The sequence below is a fragment of the Equus quagga genome, chromosome 11 (genome assembly GCF_021613505.1).
Source record: "Equus quagga isolate Etosha38 chromosome 11, UCLA_HA_Equagga_1.0, whole genome shotgun sequence".
Taxonomy (NCBI): Eukaryota; Metazoa; Chordata; class Mammalia; order Perissodactyla; family Equidae; genus Equus; species Equus quagga.
The window spans coordinates 27,215,387-27,237,052 of record NC_060277.1 but is presented as its reverse complement, the minus strand read 5'-3'; the positions used below and the strand labels follow the sequence as shown (position 1 = coordinate 27,237,052).

Sequence of the window (21,666 nt, the reverse complement as noted above, 5' to 3'; positions counted from 1 at the left end):
TCAATAAATTCAATAAATATTTCCTGAGGAAATACAAATTAAAACTGCAATGAGATACCACTACACCCCCATCAGAATGGCCAAAATGAAAAGGATTGAAAATATCAAGTGTTTATGAAGATGTAGAAAAACTGGAAATTTTAAACATTGCTGAAAGGCGTATAAATTGACTTAAACATTTTGGAAAATTGTTTGGCAAAATTTACCAAAGCCAAATATATGCATACCCTACTACCCAGAGACTGAACTCCTGGGCATATATCCAAAAGAAATGAATGCTTATGTTTAAGAAAGTTTATATCAGCTTTATTCATAATGGCCTCAAACTGGAGACAATCTAAATGTCAACCCCCAGAAGAATGGATAAATGAATTGTGGTTTATTCATAGCATGGAATAGTACACAATAAATTTTTTTTAAAATGAAAAACTGCTAAATGGAACAATATGGATGATTCTCAAAGAATAATATTGAGCAAAAGAAACCAGACACAAAAGAGTACGTATTGTGATTCCACTTAAATGAAGTTCCAGAAGAGGCAAAATTAATCTCTGGTAATAGAGGTTGGAATAATGGCTAACTCTTCCAGGAGGGAGGGGTAAGTCCCCAGAAGGGGATAGGAAAGAGACTTCTGAAGTTTTGGAAATATTCTCTATTTTTATAACGTTATATTTAAAAGCCATGTGCAGAAAGATTTTCTAGGACAATGTCAACTGTCCCCAACCACATAAATATGTAAAAGTTTGAGTTATATACTTATGATTTGTGCATTTTTTACTGTATATAGGTTATACTTTGATAAAAACGTAAATATAGGGGCCGGCCTGGTGGCGGAGTGGTTAAGTTCACATGTTCTGCTTCAGTGGTCCGAGGTTTGCTGGTTTGGATCCCAGGTGTGGACATGGCACCACTTGGCAAGCCATGCTGTGGCAGGTGTCCCACATATACAGTAGAGGAAGATGGGCACAGATGTTAGCTCAGGGCCAGTTTTCCTCAGCAAAAAGAGGAGGATTGGCAGCAGATGTTAGCTCAGGGCTAATCTTCCTCAAAAAAAAAGTAAATATAAAAATAACTAAATAAAAAGGAATGTTCCTTGAAGGATTAGTGAGTGAATGAATGAGTGGGTCTTCAAAGAGAAAAGAAAGAAGGCAGTATTACAGTGTAAGAGGGTCTTGTTCAGCATTGGATTTTTAAGCCAAGCTTGGTTCTTGAACTCGTCACACTGTAATAATGCCCCAAATAATTGCTCATATAATTCCTTACGTATTAGTTGCCTTTGTTATTTAACCACGGTTGGGAGGTTAAGAAAAGAAAGTCATTAACAGTAAAGCAAATGATGAAAACCTTGTGGCACCGGCACTTAATAATCACCACGAGTCTATTAAGCCCTTTGGGAACTGGGGAATATGCCTAATTCCCTTCAGTTTTTTTATCCTGTTGTGCTTTATGAGATGCAGGTACAAAGTAATTATTCAGACTTTTGAAGGGTGAGGAGGAGTTGGCACCTGTTTTGACAAACAGGAACGGAAGCCACCCAGCACATGACATTGCTCAAGCCACCCAAAGGCCAGAGTGGAATAGTCCTAATTGCCGGGCGGTCTGGCCACGGGATGCGCCTCTCCCATCCTTCTTCAGGCGGGGCTCAGGGCTAAGCCATTATCCTGACAGCTTGACACAGGCCACGAGCCGCCAACAACTCTGCAGGCGACCGAGGGCACAGGCCCCAGAGGCGCCGTCGAAACCGGAGCCAGCTGCCAGCCCAGAGCGGGGCCTGCGGTGTCAGGAGACGCGGTTCCCAGGGCGTCCGGTAGGTGTCGCTGCCCCGCGGCCACCGCGCGCCTCCGGGCCGGGGACTTGGGGTGAGCCGGCCTCACCTGGGGCGCCAGGCGCGCGCCTCACCTGCGCTCGCAGCCCGGGCCGCGCGGAGGCGCTGTGTCGCGGCGGGGAGGTCGCCTCCGCCCGCAGGGCTCGGGCCGCTGTGCAGCCCGCGCTCCGGTCTGTCGACGTCCTCTAAGCCTCTGCCGTCCCGCGCACGGGCGCCGAGGGGGCGGGGTCGGCCGGGGAAGGCGGGCGAGTGGGCGCCCAGGTATGTTCTTCTACAAGAGCAGGGTGGCCGAGAGGGCAGCGGCCGAGCAGCCAGAGGAGGAGGCGGACCAGAAGATGCCACTGTCGCCGCCCGCTCAGGGCGACCACGGGCAGTCCAGCCCGTCCAGGATCCCCAAGAAGCACACCGCCTTCCGTCTCTGGCGCTCCAAGAAGAAGCAGCAGCCTCCGGCGTCGGACTGTGGGGTGTTCGTCCCGCACCCGCCCCCGGCGCCCCTCGGCGAGGCCAGGTAAGCTCCGAGCACCCCCTCCAGGCTCACTTCCTCCTCCCGCCCGTCTGCTCCTGCACGGCGACCCCGGAGTCCTCTCCCGCGGAGGAGGGGACGGGCCCCGGGTCCGCTTCACCTGGCAGGAGTGTGACGGGGTCCCCAGGGGCGCAGTCGTGGGCGCTGCGGGGTAGCGGGTCCTGGTGGCTTCTGAGGCTCAGACCAGACAGCAGCGAGAGGAGCGCGTGCCCACGCATGTGGCCTTTATTTTGACTGGCAAGGACTTTACGCAGGAGTCCACGCTTATCAACCCGACCACGAGAGCAGGCGGGGAGTGGAGCGATAGTATCATAATGAAGGATGGTAGCAACTCTGTCGTGGGATTATATGATCTTTCAGATAATGGTGCCTTTATTGTGAAGATCCCCACTCTTGCAGATGTATTTCTCCATGGTCCGCACAAGATCCAACTGGAGGAGGAAGTGGCAGAGATGGTTGCCCCCATTTTGTGGGTGGAGAACCAGAGACCAAAGGGTAGATGGCTTGTCCCCTTTGGAATCAGTGGCAGAACGAGGCAGCAGCTAGTTATTCAAAGTATAATTGCCGTTGTGCTTTTCAAATTTTGGTCGTGATTGTGTGGTGGTTTTACCCTATATATGTAATTATTCAATGGTACTATCTGAATGGATGCATTTGTTGAACAATAATCAATTTGAAGTAACAGTATATTTGTGTGGTTCAAGGATGTAAAATATTTTTAATGAAGGATAGCTGGCAATGTAGAGTTTAAAAATACACCCTTATGGACAATGAAGGCTGAATAAAATTGTCCAAGATTTATATTTTTCCTTTTATTTCTGAAAAAGTCTTAAATTTGCAATATATTTTTGTTCACTTAGGAAAAATTTTATTAACTAAGTGCCGGGATATAAAAACCACTGAGAGTGGTCTCTGTCATCAGAATTATTAGTCTCTTGGGGAGACCGCAAAGTAAACAGTGGGATAGATGCTGTGATAGATGTTAGCACAGAGGAGGGGATCCAGGGAGGCTTCCTGGAAGAGGCTGGCTGAAGTGGCTTAGTCAGACAGAAAAGGGGACGAGCTCAGAGTTCCAGGCAGAGGTTGCACAATGAGCATCACCTGCAGTAGGAAGAGCATGGTGCTTCCTGGGAAGCACAGGCGGGTCAGGGCCGGCTGAGTATTATGAGGGGGTGGAGAGAGGAGAGGTAAGGGAGAAGGCATTCTGTTTTTCCTCATATTTTTTCATCCACAGTAGTAATTGTTTACAATAGAGCATATTTTTATCTGATTAAAGACTTACTATGCTTAAGTACGAATTGAAATTTCTTTTTTTATGCTCTTCTGCTAGATCTATTTTTTATTTTTTAAATTTTTTCCTTTTTCTCCCCAAAGCCCCCCAGTACATAGTTGTATATTCTTCGTTGTGGGTCCTTCTAGTTGTGGCATGTGGGATGCCACCTCAGTGTGGTTTGATGAGCAGCGCTATGTCCGCGCCCAGGATTCGAACCAACGAAACACTGGGCCGTCTGCAGCGGAGCGCGCGAACTTAACCACTTGGCCACGGGGCCAGCCCCCGAATTGAAATTCCTAACAAAATGTTACTGTTAATAACGATATACCCAACACAGAAGTATTTTTCCTATTACCCCAGGAAATATTTTAAATGTTTCCATAGTGGTTGTTCTTATCCGACCTAGTCCCATCATTTCATATCAAAATGTAATAACACAGCTTTAGGCAGTTTATTCAAATGCAAATACAATTTAGACTAAAACTTCAAATGGGAGCTTTTGCTGCTCTCCTTGATCTTCCTGAATTTCAGTTCAGGCGGGAAGCACTTCCCTCTTTCCTTTGAACTATGATGAACTTTGTACTAACAAATGTGCTGAAAACCAAACGTTCTGGTCTGTCTTTGGAAGGTTTTTTTAGTTAGATCACCCTTATAAATATTTTATTTACTTCTAACAGAGGGGACCTGTTTCTAGTCTAAAGAGAGTAGCTAAATCGCAGTTAGGTTTCTGGTCAATCTTTGGCCAGTGTGGCTCCCTTGAGCCATCTGACCATGTCTATTCCTTTCTGTCCAGGATTTGGGGGTGGTGGAATGGCCTGGAATGTGCAGCACTCACTGTGGCCTTTCTCTCTATAAAAGGATGGGGCAGTCAAGTGGCCACACTTATTTGTTGGGCATATACGATTAATATTAGGGCTTTTAGATCCAACAATAATGAATTTATGTCCTGGCTGTGTGACCCTGGGCAAGTGACTTCACCTTTCTGAGTCTCAGAAAATGGGGAAGATAGTAATACTGACTCTGTAGGGCTGTCATGAATATCAACTGAGAGTTTATGTTACTAAATGTAAAACCATCATCATCATTGTCGTCATTATAAGTGCAAAAGTCTAATGGAATAAAATAGAGTTGGATGGGGAAAAATTGCTTCTCTTCCTAGAAGAGCTTATCATTCCAACGATGGTTTAAAGTTTGTTGTCCGATTTCTGTGTTCTGCAAATATTGGTGGTTTTTAGTGTAGATATTCTCAAATTCAATGATAGTCATTTTCTTTCTTTACATAAAATAATTTGAAAGTAGCTGCCTTTCTTCCTAAAATTCACCCTTAAAGTTTTTTCAGCTTGGTTTTGGTAAACATGCTGGTATGTTATTTTTCATAGAAGTAGAGCTATTGCCCTCCTGGGTCAGCCCCATCTCCTGTCTAGCCCATATTCTCTTGCCATCAGAGGGCCTGGTGGTATGTGTGGAGGGGCATGGCCAGCTGTGGCCAGGCTTTCCTTAGCAGCCATTAGTGGCACTGTCATTTATTAAGTTTTGAATTATACTCCGTTTTGTAACCAGTTTTTCAGAGTGTGGATTCTCTATCTGGGTTTAAATCTCTTTTTTCTTCAACTCACTGTGACACTTAGCCATGTCATCCTGTGCACGTTATTAACCTTTCTGTACCTTAGTTTTCTCATTCACAAAAAGAATAGTAAGAGTTGTCATAAAAATAAACAAGTTAATACATGTCAAGTGCTCAGAACTGTGACTGGCACACTGTGAGTGCTCAATAAATGAGAGTTGTTTCTCTTTTTTCTTATTACTATCTTGCCTATACTTCCTTGTGAGTAGTAATTTTATGAGTCTATTTCCTGCTATATGATGGAAATGGTACTTCCTTTTTATTTTCCCTATGCAAGACACCCAGGGTTAATTTGATTAGAAATGGGCTCTTCGCTAATGGTCAATGCAGTGAATTAAAAATGATCACCTTCCAGCTGAACTGAGCCCCAGACCTAGAAGCAAGCATTAATGCTTTCTGCACGAGAGCCGAACTCAAGTGGTGGGTGGGCCTTGTAGTCCTTTGAAAATCCTCAGACCTAGTTTCGTTTGGAGGAAAAATGCAGCCAGCGCCAGAGGGCAGAGCATCCTCATTGGGTGGGCAGAGACCTTCCTCCATGTCAGGGTACACAGGCTTAAGTTTGGGGACAGTAAACAGTCCCTTAACTTTTCTGTTCTTGTGTGGACCTTTCCCTTCTATAAAGAGAGAGCAACTTACTCCTTGTTTGTGTCACTAGAGTGTTGTGTGGATAAACTGTTGCTTTGTTCTTCAGAAAAAGAACAATCATTTAAAACGTAGTTTGAAAGCATTCTGGAACTCGAGAGCCTTAGTCTTCATGACTTAAAATTGATTCTAGTTTTCAGTCTTTTATGGCAGCTTTAGTGTTTAGAACTCTAAATAGGTTTAATAATTTTCCAACATAAAGGACATAGTAGGTAATTCTATTTTTGTTTTGTCTAATATTGCATTTAAACTGGTTAATACTGGGTTATTTCCCTTATTTAGCTTATGCCAAAGGCAAGAGTTGGAAATCTTAGGTTAATTTTGTTTCACCACTGATAAACCAGGAATTTAAATTTTAGCTCTGCCACTTCCTACCTGTGAGCTCCTGGGGAAATTTCTTCACTTTTCAAACTTCACTTTCATGATCTGTGACCTACCTCTTAGCATTGTTTTTGAGAGCTATAAATATGTATTTAAACTGACTAGCACAGTGCCTAGAAGAGAACAGATGCTCCATAAATCGTAGCTCTGAGAGCACATGCTGCCGTGAAAAAGGCATAGACTTCAGTGTAGGACAAACTTCATTTCAAATCTGCCTCTCCCATTTGGGTAAGTTTTGTTAAGCCTCTGTCTTTAAGCCTCAGCATCCTCATCTGTAAAATGGAGATAATAGCACTTCCCTCCTGGGCTCTATGAGGATTAGATATTCTGTCTGTAAAACGCCTGGCACAGGTCTGGCCCAAAGCAAGTGCTCCATAGATGACTGGTGGGGGAAGTGGGCGTGATAGTGGCGGTGATAATTGTAATTGTCCTTGTCTTCATAGAAATGGTGGTAGCATTGATAAATACATTTTTACTTTATAAGTGGAGTCAAACTACTTCAGAAGCCCCGAGGTCGTAACCAAGTCCGTCAAGCATTGAAATACCTTTGAAGATCTGGATGTGCGTGTTGGTCTATGAAAGGGTGGCCCTTCATGCATTCAGGGACTTAGAAGTCTTAACACTTGACTTAGGGAGCCAAAGATAAACTTTATACTTGAAGTTAGGGGGGTTTCTCTTGAACTGATTTTGGAGTCTAAGTTTAGTTTAGGATAATTCTTTGCCACTTAGGTGTCATTGTATCACTTTCTTCACTCTCCTGTGTCCGCACTTTTAGTCATAGTCTTCTTAGTCCATGTACAAGTGACGTCAACACTTTGGGAGACCTTTAGAAATTCTGGGCTTGGATTCTCTTCTTTTTTATTCTTTAGCTTTCAATTATAGATCTTATTTGTAAGGATGAGACAGCGAATCACTGCTTTACTATTCATCCATGATTAAAGATATATAGCAAAGATATTTGATATTGAAATTTATTTTCTAAGTCCTGATATTCATTCAAAATACCCGTCTTACTATGAACATTAAAAATCCATATCTGTCTTAAAATATGAGTTCACCTGAGGGTTAGTTGTGTTTCTGGAATGTCCATTCAGAAAAAAGTGATTTATATATTTAAGAAATTGTGTCTGGTGAGATCATTTGAATTTTGAATTGTGTGCATTTCTGTTTACCTTGAAAAACTATATCAGATAATTTCTTAATCTCCATTTCCTGTTGTATTTATTGTATAGAAGACTTAGTGATCCTTTTCATGAAAAGCAATGCAATCTGACCTAGAGGATCATTTTTCTAGGATTAAAGATAGATTATTTTATGGCACAAATTCCTTTCTGTATCTTCTTATTGAAATGACTATCAATCAAGTTTTTAAGAGAAGTTTCTTATGTTCAGTAAACAGTTACTGAGCACTTATTCTGTATCAGGCACTGGGAAATAGAACAATGAAACTAGAGGTGATCCTTGCTCCTAAGAAACTTATAGTCTAGTGGAGGATGGGGCATATAGATGAAAATGAATAAAGTAGCATATGATGCATTAAGTGTAGAGATAGAAGATTTAATCAAATGCACTGAGGTCAGAAGAAAGATTATCTTGAAGAAGCAGACAATTTTTTTCTCTCATAAAGAAGTTTTACTCATATTGAATAATTAATGAGAAATTTTATTCTCTGATATGGAGGTCAAAGACTCCAAATCTTACTGAGGATATGATCATCTTAAACTATGTCCAATATTGGACCAAAAGAAAAATCATGGAAATAATTTCACAGTGGCATTTAAAACCAATAAAGAGAATCTTGTATCCAGGATTATGCATGAATAATTTTCTCTAGTTCCTTAAAATATCTAGAGCCTAGGTTATATTATTTCAGCTCCTCTGTCCTATTTTGGCACCTAGGAATAAAGATTGGGCTTGGAATGTGACATACTGATTTGAAAACTTTGGCTGGAATTATAGGTAAACATGATGTGAACACTCTAAAATTTTTTTTTTTTTTATTAATGTTATGATAGATTACAACCTTGTGAGATTTCAGTTGTACATTTTTGTTAGTCATGTTGTGGGTACACCACTTCCCCCTCCGTACCCTCCCTGAACACTCTAAAATTATAAGCCGAAAATGAGTGGTTCTTGACATTCTTTAGATAGATTTATAGATTCAAAGAGGATTGTTATCTAGATGTCTACTCAGTCTTTGTCAAAATGATTCTAGAATCTCTTTCAAGGAGAGTCCAACATTGCCTCTGTTCTCAAAGCAAAGTAGGTGTTCTTCCTTAAAAAAGAAAACCTACCTTATTTTCATTCTAAATTGCCTGGCACAGCCAACAGGTGTCTTTTCATATATTCACTTTAGAAAAATGAATTCTGGGCTTTTACCCAAGAAAGGATTGAAATGTAAATTCAATACCTTGTCCCAAGTTGAGTTTTCAAGATAAAGTAAGTATGAATGTCTAACACTTGTGGGGAGTTTGCCAAGAAACGCCCGTCAATTGTTTATGAGTCTCATTAGCTCATTTATCGCTCCCTTAAACCACAGCTGCATTGGGCTAACTCAGATGCCTCATCCAGATACCTCCGTGGTTTCAGATCTATGAGAAGTCTTCATTCTAGAGAATCAGCACTTGCTTAGTGCTATCTTTACAGCACTGTGCGTCTCCTGGATTGGTCTGTTCAGTGGAAGTGAAGCAACCAGAGACCCTTCAAAACAAGGGATCATTTTGACAAAGTACCAGAAGACCTCAAGGACATACAAGTGAGGCAGAGAATCCAAAGTCCCTTCACGGTGTCCCCAGCTTCTCTTGTCAATAGGTTATAGACACGATGCCTACTGGTTGAACCTGTTGCTAACACAGAAAAATGAAACAGAATTAACAAGGGCCTTTTGTTTTTTACCTTCCCATAGATGGCAATTAAATGAGTAAAAGTAAGTTGCTGTTAAGCTTGGCAAAATATTCTGTGGTGAAGAAAATTGGCTGCTGGCTGTATTTATTATTGTTGTGTGCTGTTGCAAGCCAGCGACCCTAACTGAGTCTCATTTATTAGAAGTTAGCGTTATGGTATCAATAGGTCAAATAAGAGATTTGGTCAACAGTTACATAAAGACATTATGCATAATACACCTCTTAATTTTTTTCAAATTAGTTAATAAGCAGTAACATAAGCTCCTGAGAATTCTTTGGCTTCTTTTGTTGGGTGGTTCTTGTAATTGAGGTCAAGAGGCAAAATAATATGTGCTGTGAATATGATAATAGAGGAAACATTTGGATTATAATAACAACTTGAGACTATGTCTGTGAAAACATCATTTTCCATCAAGATTTGATTGAGGGGCCTCCCCGGTGGAGCAGCCGTTAAGTTGGCATGTTCCACTTCTCGGCAGCCCAGGGGTCGCCGGTTCGGATCCCGGGTGCAGACATGGCACTGCTTGGCAAAAGCCATGCTGTGATAGGCATCCCACATATAAAGTAGAGGAAGATGGGCATGGATGTTAGCTCAGGGCCAGTCTTCCTCAGCAAAAAGAGGCGGATTGGCAGTAGTTAGCTCAGGGCTAATCTTCCTTAAAAAAAAAAAAGATTTGATTGAAAGATGCAGTTTATTTAACATACATTGTGTATATCAATGTTCTAAGCACTTTACAGATATTAACTCCCTAGAGTTAACTCATAACATTCCTGATAGGTGCTATTATTATTCCCATTTTGAGGATAAATGAGGCACAGGTGGGTATGGTGATTTGACCAACGTCACAGAGCCCGCAAGGGCTGGGGCTGGGGTTCCCCACCTGCTGGTCTTGAGTCCTGTTGTTAATTACTGCAAATTGAACTCACTGTGGTTAATGCTGTCTTTTTATAGTCCCACAATGAGTATATTTAGGCTCTAAATCTCACAAGCAGAAATTATGATATATATATATATATGTATAGGAAGTCAAGTTAATTTTTGGTACTAGACAATTTCTATTTTAAGTAGTGGATAGAAATATATGTAAATTCATAGAAGTATAAGTATATTAAAATCTCAGAAGAAAAAACAATTTTAAAGCAGAAATTCTAAAGTGTATCTTACATACAAAAGTATCCTGTCCAGGTCCTGAGTTTGGAGCTTCTGCCCAAGCTTTGTCAGGAAACAGAATCACCAAGAGATGGGCCTAGTTTGTACACCCATCGCCCTCCACCCACAGTCTTGTCACAGTAGAAGGCAAGGTTGGAGATAAGTGGCTAGATAGGTGCTGCTCAGGCTAAGTGGGGATGTCAGAATTTCTCCAGTAAACCTACTAGGAACAGCTTTAACTTCAGATCTAGCAGTCCTGCAGCTTGGATCCTTTGGTTTTACTTTCTGATTTGTCATTGAGGATTCCCTGACAACTAAACAATTTTCACCTCATGTTGATCTTACACTTCAAGGATTATAAACCATTGCTGCTATTTTCTCCCTCTTGAGACTCATAATGGCTGCGTGCAGTAAGCCCAAACCCTCATTTCATAGATGAGGAAATTGAAGTTCAAAGAATGCAGTGCAGATGGAGGAAATGGGACTAGAACTCAGGGTTTCTGATTTCCGGTCTGCTGTTCTTTTGGGTTCTCTTGGACTGTAGACCGTGCCGCTCCATTCCTGGCCTATCCCCACGTTTGACAGGAACCCACTGACTCATCTGACTTCCTGGTGACTCTTTCCCTGGAAGTCTTCCCCTAGTTTCATAAACTAACAACTATGAGACTGTCTGATCTCCAGATTGAGTTACTAGTTGTTCAGCCAGTATGTACACTCTAGTCTGGTTACTGACATACTGAATACTTTCAGAGTTTCTGCTATGATTTGTACTTCACCTATTACCTAAAAAACCCCCAAAACCTAAAAATAACTTAATTCAGAGCCAGCCCTGGTGGCCTAGTGGTTAAAATTCAGCACGGTCTGCTTCAGCAGCCTGGGTTTTGTTTCTGGGCACAGAACCACACCACTCGTCTGTCAGTAGCCATGCTGTGGCAGCAGCTCACAGAGAAGAACTAGAAGGACCTACAATTAGAATGTACAACTATGTACTGGGACTTTGGGGAGGGAAAAAAAGAAAAAGAGGAAGATTGGCAACAGATGTTGCCTCAGGGAAAATCTTTCCCAGCAAAAAGTAAATAAAGTAAAATAAAAATAATGTTTTCAAAAAATTTTTAAAGCTTGCACAAGCCATATTTTATAACAAATGTCATTTAAAATTATAGAGTCTATCCATATTTGTACCCATGCAAGAACTCCCTTTATGAGGCTTGAAGTAACACTGGTGCTATGACACATAATATGTTTTATTTATGATTTGTCATTTAAATGTTTTGATAATAGTGATAGATTTATGAATATCCTATGAAAGCACAGCTTGATTGTTTTTGCATCTGCTATTTGAAAAAGCTATTACAGTCAAAGCAAACTGTTGACATTCACGTTGAAATACAGTGTCTCCTTTATCATGAGTGCCGTGTGCAAATCTAAGAACTGGCCCTTTCAAGCCTGTGCAGTGGTGGCTCCCCCAGGCCTTGCCTACTTGGCTTTACTGCCTTGCAAATATTGGCTTGCTTTCCCACTATTTAGCTCCCATGAACTAAATGGTTGCTATTATCTGAAAAACAAGAAAATATAGTTACTGTAAAGTGAGATTACAAAACTCTTCTCTTTTAGTGTTGGCTACCCGAAACAACTTTGTCTGGAATAGATTCAATTTTTGATCAGGAGTCCTTCATTGGAGCATACTTCGGATTGAAACAAGAACATTTGTATTCCCGTAGGTGTCAGCAAACATGTTTCAACAAGCTAGTCTAAAACTGAATTTTGGATTATTTTCAAGATAAAAGCAAAGGGTGACTGAATGTCTGGAGTTTCCTCAAAGTTTCGACTTTTACCAGTGTGCTTTTTGTGATTGTCCTAACTCACCCTGTAGGAAGTTTCAAGTACTTTGACCTAGACGTCTTAGTAGCTGCTCCACTGTTGACAGTTAACTGTGCCCTTCACTGTTATTTCACTATTATTAAGAGCTCTTCTTAATGCCCACGAGGGGACAACTGGTCCTAGATCCAGGAGATAACTGTTGAAGATGCTCTGAGGCTCTGTCTCCTACACCATCATGTAGTTCTTCCTATGAAAAGCTCCTCAGGAATTTATGCATCAACTTCCTTCTCGCTACAGGATTCCTGGTTGCTTTTCTCTGTGTGTTATCATACCCAGGTTACAATTCCACGAACTTACAAAGCCAGATGTTAAACAAAGAGGAGCACCAATTTTTATCTTAATGCCACTCAGTAAATGATCAACAAACAGCAAAGGTGACAGCCAGTTGGGTTTGGGCATGTTTTCTGAGGGAAGTGGGTGTGGCATGGGGGAGTGGAGGGGGAGAATTGTTTTCAGCCAGCTAATTCTCAACCTCTCCTCTAAGTTAAATAAACATAAGAAACTTTTGTCAAGAATAAATAGCACAAAGGGCACAAACGATTATTGTGTAGCTATTATGTGACAGTTGGTTTCATATTCAGTGCATCTCATTTAATCTTCATAACAGCTCTGTTAAGTAGGTGATTTTACTCCTGTATTTACAATTTAGAAAACAGAATCTGAAAGAGGGGAAGTAGCTTGCCCATGCTGATGTAGCTAGTAAATGGCAGAGCAGTATTTGAACCCAGGTCTTTCTAATTCCTAAGCTCATAATATTTTCACCACACCGTGAGATAACTGAAGCTCATTGAAGGCGTCGTTGGGAGAGGGAGTGTGTGTGTGTGTGTATGGGAGATAGCTCGTTAAGGAATAAAGGCAGTCAACGGAAGTGTGGTTATCCACTTAGTTTCAGAGCTATCACCTTCCAAAACCAGGAAGGAAGCATTTCTCCGTTTTGATTATCTGGCCCCTACCTCATCCCGTTGTGGAGAAGGAGAATATGCAAGAATGAAGAATTCCTGTGCATGGGGAAGTCCATGGGGCAGCCTTGCTTTCCTGGGAACCCTTGACTTGAGGTAATTCTGCCGAGAATCAGTGACTCGGTCTCTGAAGTGTTAACTAAACTTGTTTCACCTGATTTCCAATGTAGTCTAAAAGCCACAGAGTCTTCCTACCTGCTTCTGGGATGACTCACAGAGTATGTAAAAGAATCTCAGAGGCAAAATGTTGAGGATTTTTCTCTTTGTGTAAAGGTTAATCTCAGGTTAATTTCTTTCCTAAAAGAGGAAAGAAAATGCCGGTGATCAAAACTCCAAATTTATAGGAGATACTGTTGGCTTGGAAGACGTGGATCTAGAGAGTTTGATATAAAAGGATTATGAAAACCCTTTAAATAATCTTTGTCTTTATAGGAGCTAGTAATTTTGTCTTTAGTGCCCATTTCTCTCAAAATTGGATTTTATTTTGATTTTTATGTATTGGAGAAATTTTAAAAATTCCATTTAAGAATACTCCTTAATTTCTATGAATATTATGATATGCACAGACCTAATTCACAGTAGGTCATAGAAGAGAGTAAATTTCTTTTTCCATTATACTAGACTAAAAATGCATATTCTCTGGTATTTAGATTTAATGTAGTTATTTACAGGCATAAATTATTATAGTCATTAGTACCACTCAATTTCTAGACTACGGCTGGAAATTTGCTACTTTATTTTAACCCACACTCTGCTGGGTTCTGCTTGTGGTAGCCTCTCTAATTTTAAAAACAATTATCCAGTGATAATGGTAATCGAAGTATCAGGTTTGCTTCTTTCGTTTGTGACTCAAGTAACTGAGAAAATGTTGCCTCTCTCAAAAGTCTTGATGTGTGGTCTTCAGTGACTGTGTCACATGCAGGAAGGTAAGTAAATGTGAGAGTGAAACGGCTCATTTGCTAAACACGCATTCGTGGACACCTGCTGTGTGGGGCTCTGGGGTGTGGGCTGGCAAACCAGTTTAAGCTCTACCCTTGGGAAACTGAATCTCACTCTCCTATCTCTGGAGAAGCTGCAATATGCAATATATATATGTATGTATATATATATATACACAATCTCTAAATCAAAGGCTATGTTTATATCTGTACCTATAGATATGGATATGTATGTATGTGTACATACACACCCACACCCACAACACATACATTCTAGCACTACGTATTTTACTTATATATGTACTCAGTGCGTGTGTTTACAACATCAGCAAAGCAGGGATGAGAGAGAGAAAAATAATCTAGAATGTGCCTGGAAGCTTTATATTATTTCAAGATATTAAAATTTTGAAATTTTAGGATTTAGAATTTTTTTTATTTTGAATGATGTATTAGGATGGAGGAGGCATAGTCTTTTTAGCGGTTAGAGTGGTCATAATACAGACTTCTATAGATGCCTCTACATATCTTGTTTAGACAGCTGCCCCGGGGGAGATGAGAAAGTATGATGCAAACTATGGAAAGCAATAGAGAGGCATGCTCAGTTTATTCTCATGTTCCTCGCATGAGCTGGATTCCAGGCCCAAAAGTATCACTTAATCTGCCTTGAAGAGGCTTGATTGGTTGACGCCACTTTTAAAATGTCCCGTCTAGGTCTACAAAAGTGAACCTTGCAAGGGGCTGTTCTTTGATGACTGTGACTCTAATTTTATTTATTGATGTGGTCTACATTTGCCTTAGCTATTTTGGCAGCAGGATGACAGCTGGGGACTCTGTGGATCCTGTTGCTGCTGCTCTGCGGGGTGCCTTCTTTCTCAGCGTTCTTCCCCACTCGCCTCAGTTTTCCACCACCTAAATGCCCGTGGGATTGTTGCGTCTGGTCCGACACGCCTATATTTCCTCCGCAGTTCTGCCACCAGGTTGCTTTTCTCTTAAAGACACAGCAGTTTCACAGAGGAAGCTCCTGTGGGTTTCCCAGAGAATTGGGAGAGGTAGTTAGGTTTGGTCTTCTTCATTTTGCAGATTAAGCAGTTGAGGCATGAAGTTATTTAATGAGAGTGAAGACTGTATCCCAGGAGTCCAGAATTTTAGTTAATGCTCTTTCCACTAATGCACCACAAATATCCCAGCAGGGTAGATAGAAAGAGAAAAAAATGTTTTGTAGCTCTACTGGTTTACTGCACTGTCCTTTCTTCTTCTTCCTTTTTTTATTTAACATAGATGAAGTGAAGAGTTAGATGACATTGAAGTAGAAGAGGAAATTGAAAAATATTTATTTGATTGGTAGAGTAAGATTGATTTTTACATTCTAGTTAAAGATCGCAGTATTATGAATATTAAATTTTTAAGGTTATGTTTCTGAGAAAATTCTATATGTAGAAAATAATGGATTTTTGTTAGTAAAACGGCCAGCTGTTGAATCCTCATGTTTGACTCCTACCTACTTTATGCTCTTTTGAAAGACAGTTGTCTCGAGGGCGTTTCACTGTTTGGAGTTTGATAACCAAAGGCACTGTCCTGACTTGTACAACTTCAGTGGAGCAAAACCCTGGGAGTTGTTACCCCACCAGACTCCTTTCCCATCAGACCTACTCATGTTCAGGTCCTAACATGCACCTTGGGGTTTATTATCTTAAGTGGAAATTTGAGTAACATTGATTGTATTTAGGAAATTCGAATATTGAATGATTTAAAATATTGCTAGAGTAATTTCCTTTGGGAACTTGTGATTTGAAAATGTCTCTGATTGAGATTCTGGACATTCTGGAGCCCCCAAACCAGGGCTTGGGCGTGGGACAGGAACCCAGAGGAGTTGCAGGCCATGTTCCTGAAGGCCTCCAAGCTTGCTGGTGGATCAGAGGCTGATGGACAGCCAACTAAATGAGTCTGATGCTTTATTAGCATGGAGTGGAGAGTGTGATCAGGTGGTATAGCTCGTTTTATCACAACCTTTGGGATTTCTGTACCAGTAATGTCGATGAATTCTGAAAAGAAGATTAATAATAACAATTTGGGGAAAGAACTAAACCAGAAATCTGAAGACTTGGATCTCTACTTATTAGCCATGTTAATTTAGTAAAATCACTTGACTTTCCTGGGGCTTAGACTCCTTATTTATAGTAGAAGAGGTGGATTTGGTCTTCCATCATAAGTTATGTTCTTGTCTAAGTCCTCTGAATCACAGGTCTGAGTTCATAATCTTTTCAGAAAACTCAGTCAAGGTGTAAGTACAATAAACAGCAATGTCTAATGCATACGGAGATGGAATTGGTTCTAATGATAAGCATGTAGCTATTTCCATCCTTGTCAGTGGGAGTATCCCTTGGTGAAAAGTAGAGAGCCATCAGAGTCATAAGGCAGGTTGGCAAGGTTAGAGTTTCTAAATGCCTTCTGAGTGGAAGAAACCTTGTACATCTTAGAAAATTGCAAAATGGTAAAGAAGAAAATGTAAGAGTTAGGCATTTAATTGAGACATATAACGTGCAGGATAAATCATATGAATGCTGTTTTGAGCAATCTCTTAAGATGTATACATCTGTATCTTTATGGCTGATCATCATTTTACTAACTCAACATAGGATCACAAAATTTAAATGGTATGTGCAGGCACTCCTATTTGCAACCTAGGAGGCCTTACTAATGACAAAAATTTAGGGAAAAAATGTAGAAAATTTCTATGTCTGGCCTCTATGGAGTCATAATGTATTGTTTGACTTATAAAATGGCATACTGCCTTCTTACAGATTTGAGGCACAGTGTCTTCAGCCCTCAGCTTGGAGCCGAAATATCCAAATTCTGCTCCTGGTTCAGCCATTTGCTGATTGTGTTATCTTAGGTAAATCGTTTCATGTCTCTGGAGCTCAGTTGCCTCAAATATGAAAAATGAACCAATGGAAGGAAGACGTGATCTTTATTGATCTCTTTCCAGATTTTGTATTCTCTTTGTCTAGAGATTCCAACTTGCTATCGGGGAGATTGAAGGACCTTAACAAACAAAGACAAATGTTATTTCCATCATTTACACGCCAGCCAACCCTAAATGTTAAAAACAATATCCAATGAGGGGCCACCCAGCGGTGCAGCAGTTAGGTTTGCAAGTTCTGCTTCGGTGGCCTGGGGTTCGCCGGTTCAGATCCCCAGTGCGGACCTATGCACCTCTTGGCAAGCTATGCTGTGGCAGGCGTCCCATATATAAAGTAGAGGAAGATGGGCACAGATGTTAGCTTGGGGCCAGTCTTCCTCAGCAAAAAACAGGAGGATTGGCAGCAGATGTTAGCTCAGGGCTAATCTTCCAAAAGAAAAAAAGAATCCAATGAAAGATAGTTTTACTGGGGGAAGGTTCCCTAGGAGATGGTGTCTTAGGTGGGTTCTCCCAGAAGCAGACTCTATGACAAGGATTCAAGTACAGGTGGTATTCAGGAAATACTTATAGGGAGTGAGGAAGTGAACACGAAAGGGAAGCCAGTCAGTAAAGTGGGAATTATCCAGCCAGTTTCCACTGTAGGTAAATAGAGGTTATTCCCCTTGGGAAATTCTGAAAGTCACTGTAGAAGTCAGAGCTATGCCATCCCTGGGGGAGAGGAATTGGGGTTATAGAACTCCAAGTTCTGCCAGTCATTGGTGTAGGGCTGCTCCCGCAGGGCACTGTTTCTCTGGTACTTCTTGACTTGGGCAGTGTCGGCTCCTGCTGGCCAGAAAGCCACCAGGTGAAAGTCCAGTAGTCCCAGGCTACTGTGTCCTGAGGGAGTGTAGGCAGTTGTAGTGCCTGCCATAATCTGGTTACAGTCGTATGGCCAGAGCAGTACATCCAAACTACTGTACAGTGGTGCTCCAACTGAAGGTAGATACGCATTCCTATTTTCAGAAGGAAGCATCACTAAGGGACACTAAAGCAGGACACCAGGAAGCAATGAGTAGCCCTCCTCAGCTGCAGCAATTTCCTGTCTACCTCTAAACACAGTGGCATGTAGCAGCCGGGGAGGGGCAGGCTCCTGAGCACCAGTGAGCCTTAGATCTGGGAGGCAGGCCATGGACATTGCAAAAGCCATGTTGACAGTACACCTGCCATCAGTGTAGTCAAAATTGCAGGGCCTAATTGCTGGCTACACCTAGAACATAGTACTTTAAAGGGAGTAGCATCCATGAGGACTTTGTGTTTGTTATGCAAAGTGTTAAATTCCATGAGGAATATGATTTTATTTTGTAGAAACTCTTCTTTTGATAGAGAAAGCAAATTCTCTGATGTGTTATAAGATGTTAGATGATACAGAATTTTCTATCAGGTTCTATGGAGAATCAATCCAGCTGTCAGCAGCATCCTTGACTAATTTTGAAATATCTAGAATTTGAAATAGAATGTTTGGCATGAGCATTAAATTTTAGTTCCTTCAGCATCACCCAAAGTTTTGTGAAAACTCTGTTGCTTTCTAGGTGAAGTTGGCTTTTAAAAATCAATTTTTCTACAAATTGCTATTTATACAATGGAAAAATATGTGTTAGAAATATGTTTGTTAGAAATATAACTTTATGTTTCATGTTTTTGTAATAATTTAGATTTTATTTTTAATATTTATGCCAGAATTAAAAGCTGAGTGTTTAGAAATGGTTTCTATACTACTGGTATGCAGAAGCTAGCAGAAGACCTTTGATAATCCATGTACTTGTGATTATTATGAAAAAGGTATTATTAACAATAATATGACCTGTGAATCATTGTCCTGGAGTTAGCCACATTGCAAAAGAAAATTATAATTAAGACACCCATAACTATATTGCTATTAAGTAATCTGCTTACTACAAAATTATTGATATCCAGGTAGTGCTAAGAGGAAGGAAATCCTGCAATTGTTTTCTTATGTCTCCATGTCCATGAAAGGCCAGTAAGCAATCAAGAGGGCAGATGGACTCTTTAGGTAGCTTTCTTGGGAAAGGCTGTTGAAAATTCAGCTTGACCTAATCATGGAACCAGCATTTTGTGGATTTTTAAAAAGTATGTGAAGGGGTCTTCTAGTCTAGTGTTTCTCAAAATGTGTTGCTTAAATATCCAAATCAAAATCACCTGGAGATGAAAGCAGATTCCTGGCCCCACTTTCAGAAATTCAAATTTGCTAGGTTTGGAGTAGGGCCTAGGAGCCTGCATTTTAACCAACCTCTCATTAAGGTCATTAAAGTTTGAGAACCACAGATCTAGCCCAATGGGGATTAGGATACAGAAATCTTAAGAGGGTCTTTCCAAGGGCACCCAGCTGCCTGGTTGCAGAGATGGGGCCAAGCCCAGGTGTATGGAGGTTAAAGTTCATTTCTTTACATTATGTTTATAATTTTTATAAATATTTGAATTCATATCCAAAACTTATCCTTTGCATAAGTCATGATAAGTAATCATTTTCTACACAACCAAATACAGCAGATGTGTAAAGTCTTGGTCCTTTTATAAATAAAATTCTAGTCTGAAATTTATGCAGACTAGAATACTAAGACTAGTTTTGGAAGGCTGGGCTTTATATCCTAAAAAAATCACTAAACACAGCAAACGAAAGGGTCTGGTCTGAGTGGATTTCTAACAAGGCTCTGATATGAATGTATCATCTGGTTTGTCATACATATTTTTCCTCTGATCACTTATTTCCACACCTATAGTTCATATCTGGCAGGTTTGCCACAGATAACTTCCTCCTGCAATTTTTCATATTCAATCTCCTATGTGTTCCAACCAGTGAATACACCGCTTACAGCCAGATAGTTGATGATGGGTTTGGTGAGTTTGTGTGGTTAGAACTCAGGGCTTGGTAGGCCATAATTGTGGTTCTCATCCCTGCCTGTAGCCTGTCAGCTTTGCACAGAGAAAAAAATGCGTCCTTGTTCATAAACTGCATTTCTAACAAGGCAAGTCTTCCTAAGGCTGCACAGTGTTGGCCAGGGAGGAACCAGGTGAGAGCAAGCGTGTAGCTCAGCTCAGCGATCACCTCTAAGAGGAGGCAACTCCAGGGCACTTCCTGCTGAGGGTGGGTGGTTAGTGTCACCTTTATTTAGGATGGGAAATAGCATGACCCAACTCTGACTCAAAACAAGGCTGCAGACACTCTTCTGGGACCCACTGGCTCTCCAGGAGCCTCACAGGGCACCTGGGTTCTCTTCTTTAGAGGAGACATAGTTGTGGGGCCGGTCCGGTGGCACAGCAGTTAAGTTCACACGTTCTGCTTCTCGGCGGCCCGGGGCTCACCAGTTTGGATCCTGGGTGTGGACATGGCACTGCTTGGCAAAAGCCATGATGTGGTAGGGGTCCCACGTATAAAGTAGAGGAGGATGGGCAGGGATATTAGCTCAGGGCCAGTCTTCCTCAGCAAAAAGAAGGGGATTGGCCGTAGTTAGCTCAGGGCTAATCTTCCTCAAAAAAAAAAAAAAAAAAAGAGGAGACATAGTTGAGACAGGGTTGATTTTGACATTGATTAAAGTAAAAATAGAAATTGGAGGGGCTGGCCCGGTGGCAAAGCAGTTAAGTGCGCACGTTCCACTTTGGCAGCCTGGGGTCCGCTGGTTCAGATCCCGGGTGCAGACATGGCACCACTTGTCAAGCCATGCTGTGGTAGGCGTCCCATATATCACGTAGAGGATGATAGGCATGGATGTTAGCTCAGGGCCATCTAGTCGATTACCACCATAGAAAACACAAAGAGTCTCGATGGGGTGGGAGTTCGTGCAGGCAAATCCGTGCAGCTGTGGGAGTTATGACGGGGAACGGGAAAGGCTGAGGAAGTGGAATAGGCCTGAGTCCTTCCCCCAACCCTTCCTGGGTGTGTTTGGTGTCCAGTACTTCCTCTGACTCTTGAAGCCTGTTGCTCCCCCTCCGCATACACGACATAGTAAGAGAGGAAACCCGCCCCATCCTCTTGATGAAGGGAACACCACGGGCGTTGGAATCTACCGTTCCCTTGACATAATAATTTTCATTGCCTGATCTCACATCATCTCTCCCATCTCAGGACAGAAAAATACAAGGCAAAGCATCAGATTGAAGGATAGAAGTAGGATTTTGGAAGGCCCGGAGAAGGCAAATGAGTATCACATGGGGAGGAGGACAGAAGTAAAGAGAGGGAGGATGGAATGTGGGAAAGAAAGGGCATAGGGAGGAATAGGGTCCTCCTGAGGATAAGGAAAGAGTGTAGATGAGAGCAATAGTATCTTGAAATTTTGAAAATTAAATCAAGCACTTCTGTAAGGTTAATGTTTCCCCTGTAAAATAAAATAGGAAGATGAAGGTAAAATGGTTATGGCAGTGAGAACTTCCCCAAATAAACGTCACCATTGTGCAAAGGGCAGCCTGCTGAGACCCATTAGATTTTTTGGCTATTTGGAAGAGAAAGAAATTAAGAGAAGTTTGTTTTTGTTTTTGCTCACCAGGAAGGTCTCTCTGCCTGTCAGCATAGAGGCCTTATTTGAGTGAAATCTTAATGTCTCTCTAGTTATGCTAAATGAGTGTAACTAACGTATACGTATTTATGTTGTGCGT

The 21,666-nt window shown here is 41.3% G+C and overlaps 1 protein-coding gene across 2 annotated transcripts in view; it reads left to right on the top strand.

Moving 5' to 3' along the window:
- Positions 1–2,070: 2,070 nt before the first annotated feature.
- Positions 2,071–21,666, top strand: part of CRYBG1 (crystallin beta-gamma domain containing 1) — a 186,416-nt gene continuing 166,820 nt past the window's right edge. The window contains exon 1 of one of the 2 annotated variants that reach the window (XM_046675090.1): positions 2,071–2,333. In XM_046675090.1, coding sequence (XP_046531046.1) covers positions 2,089–2,333 — 245 coding nt within the window. In that variant the 5' untranslated portion in view covers positions 2,071–2,088. Of the gene's footprint in view, positions 2,334–13,179; positions 13,258–21,666 lie in introns of those variants that run through there. The other variant, XM_046675091.1, reaches the window with a different exon arrangement.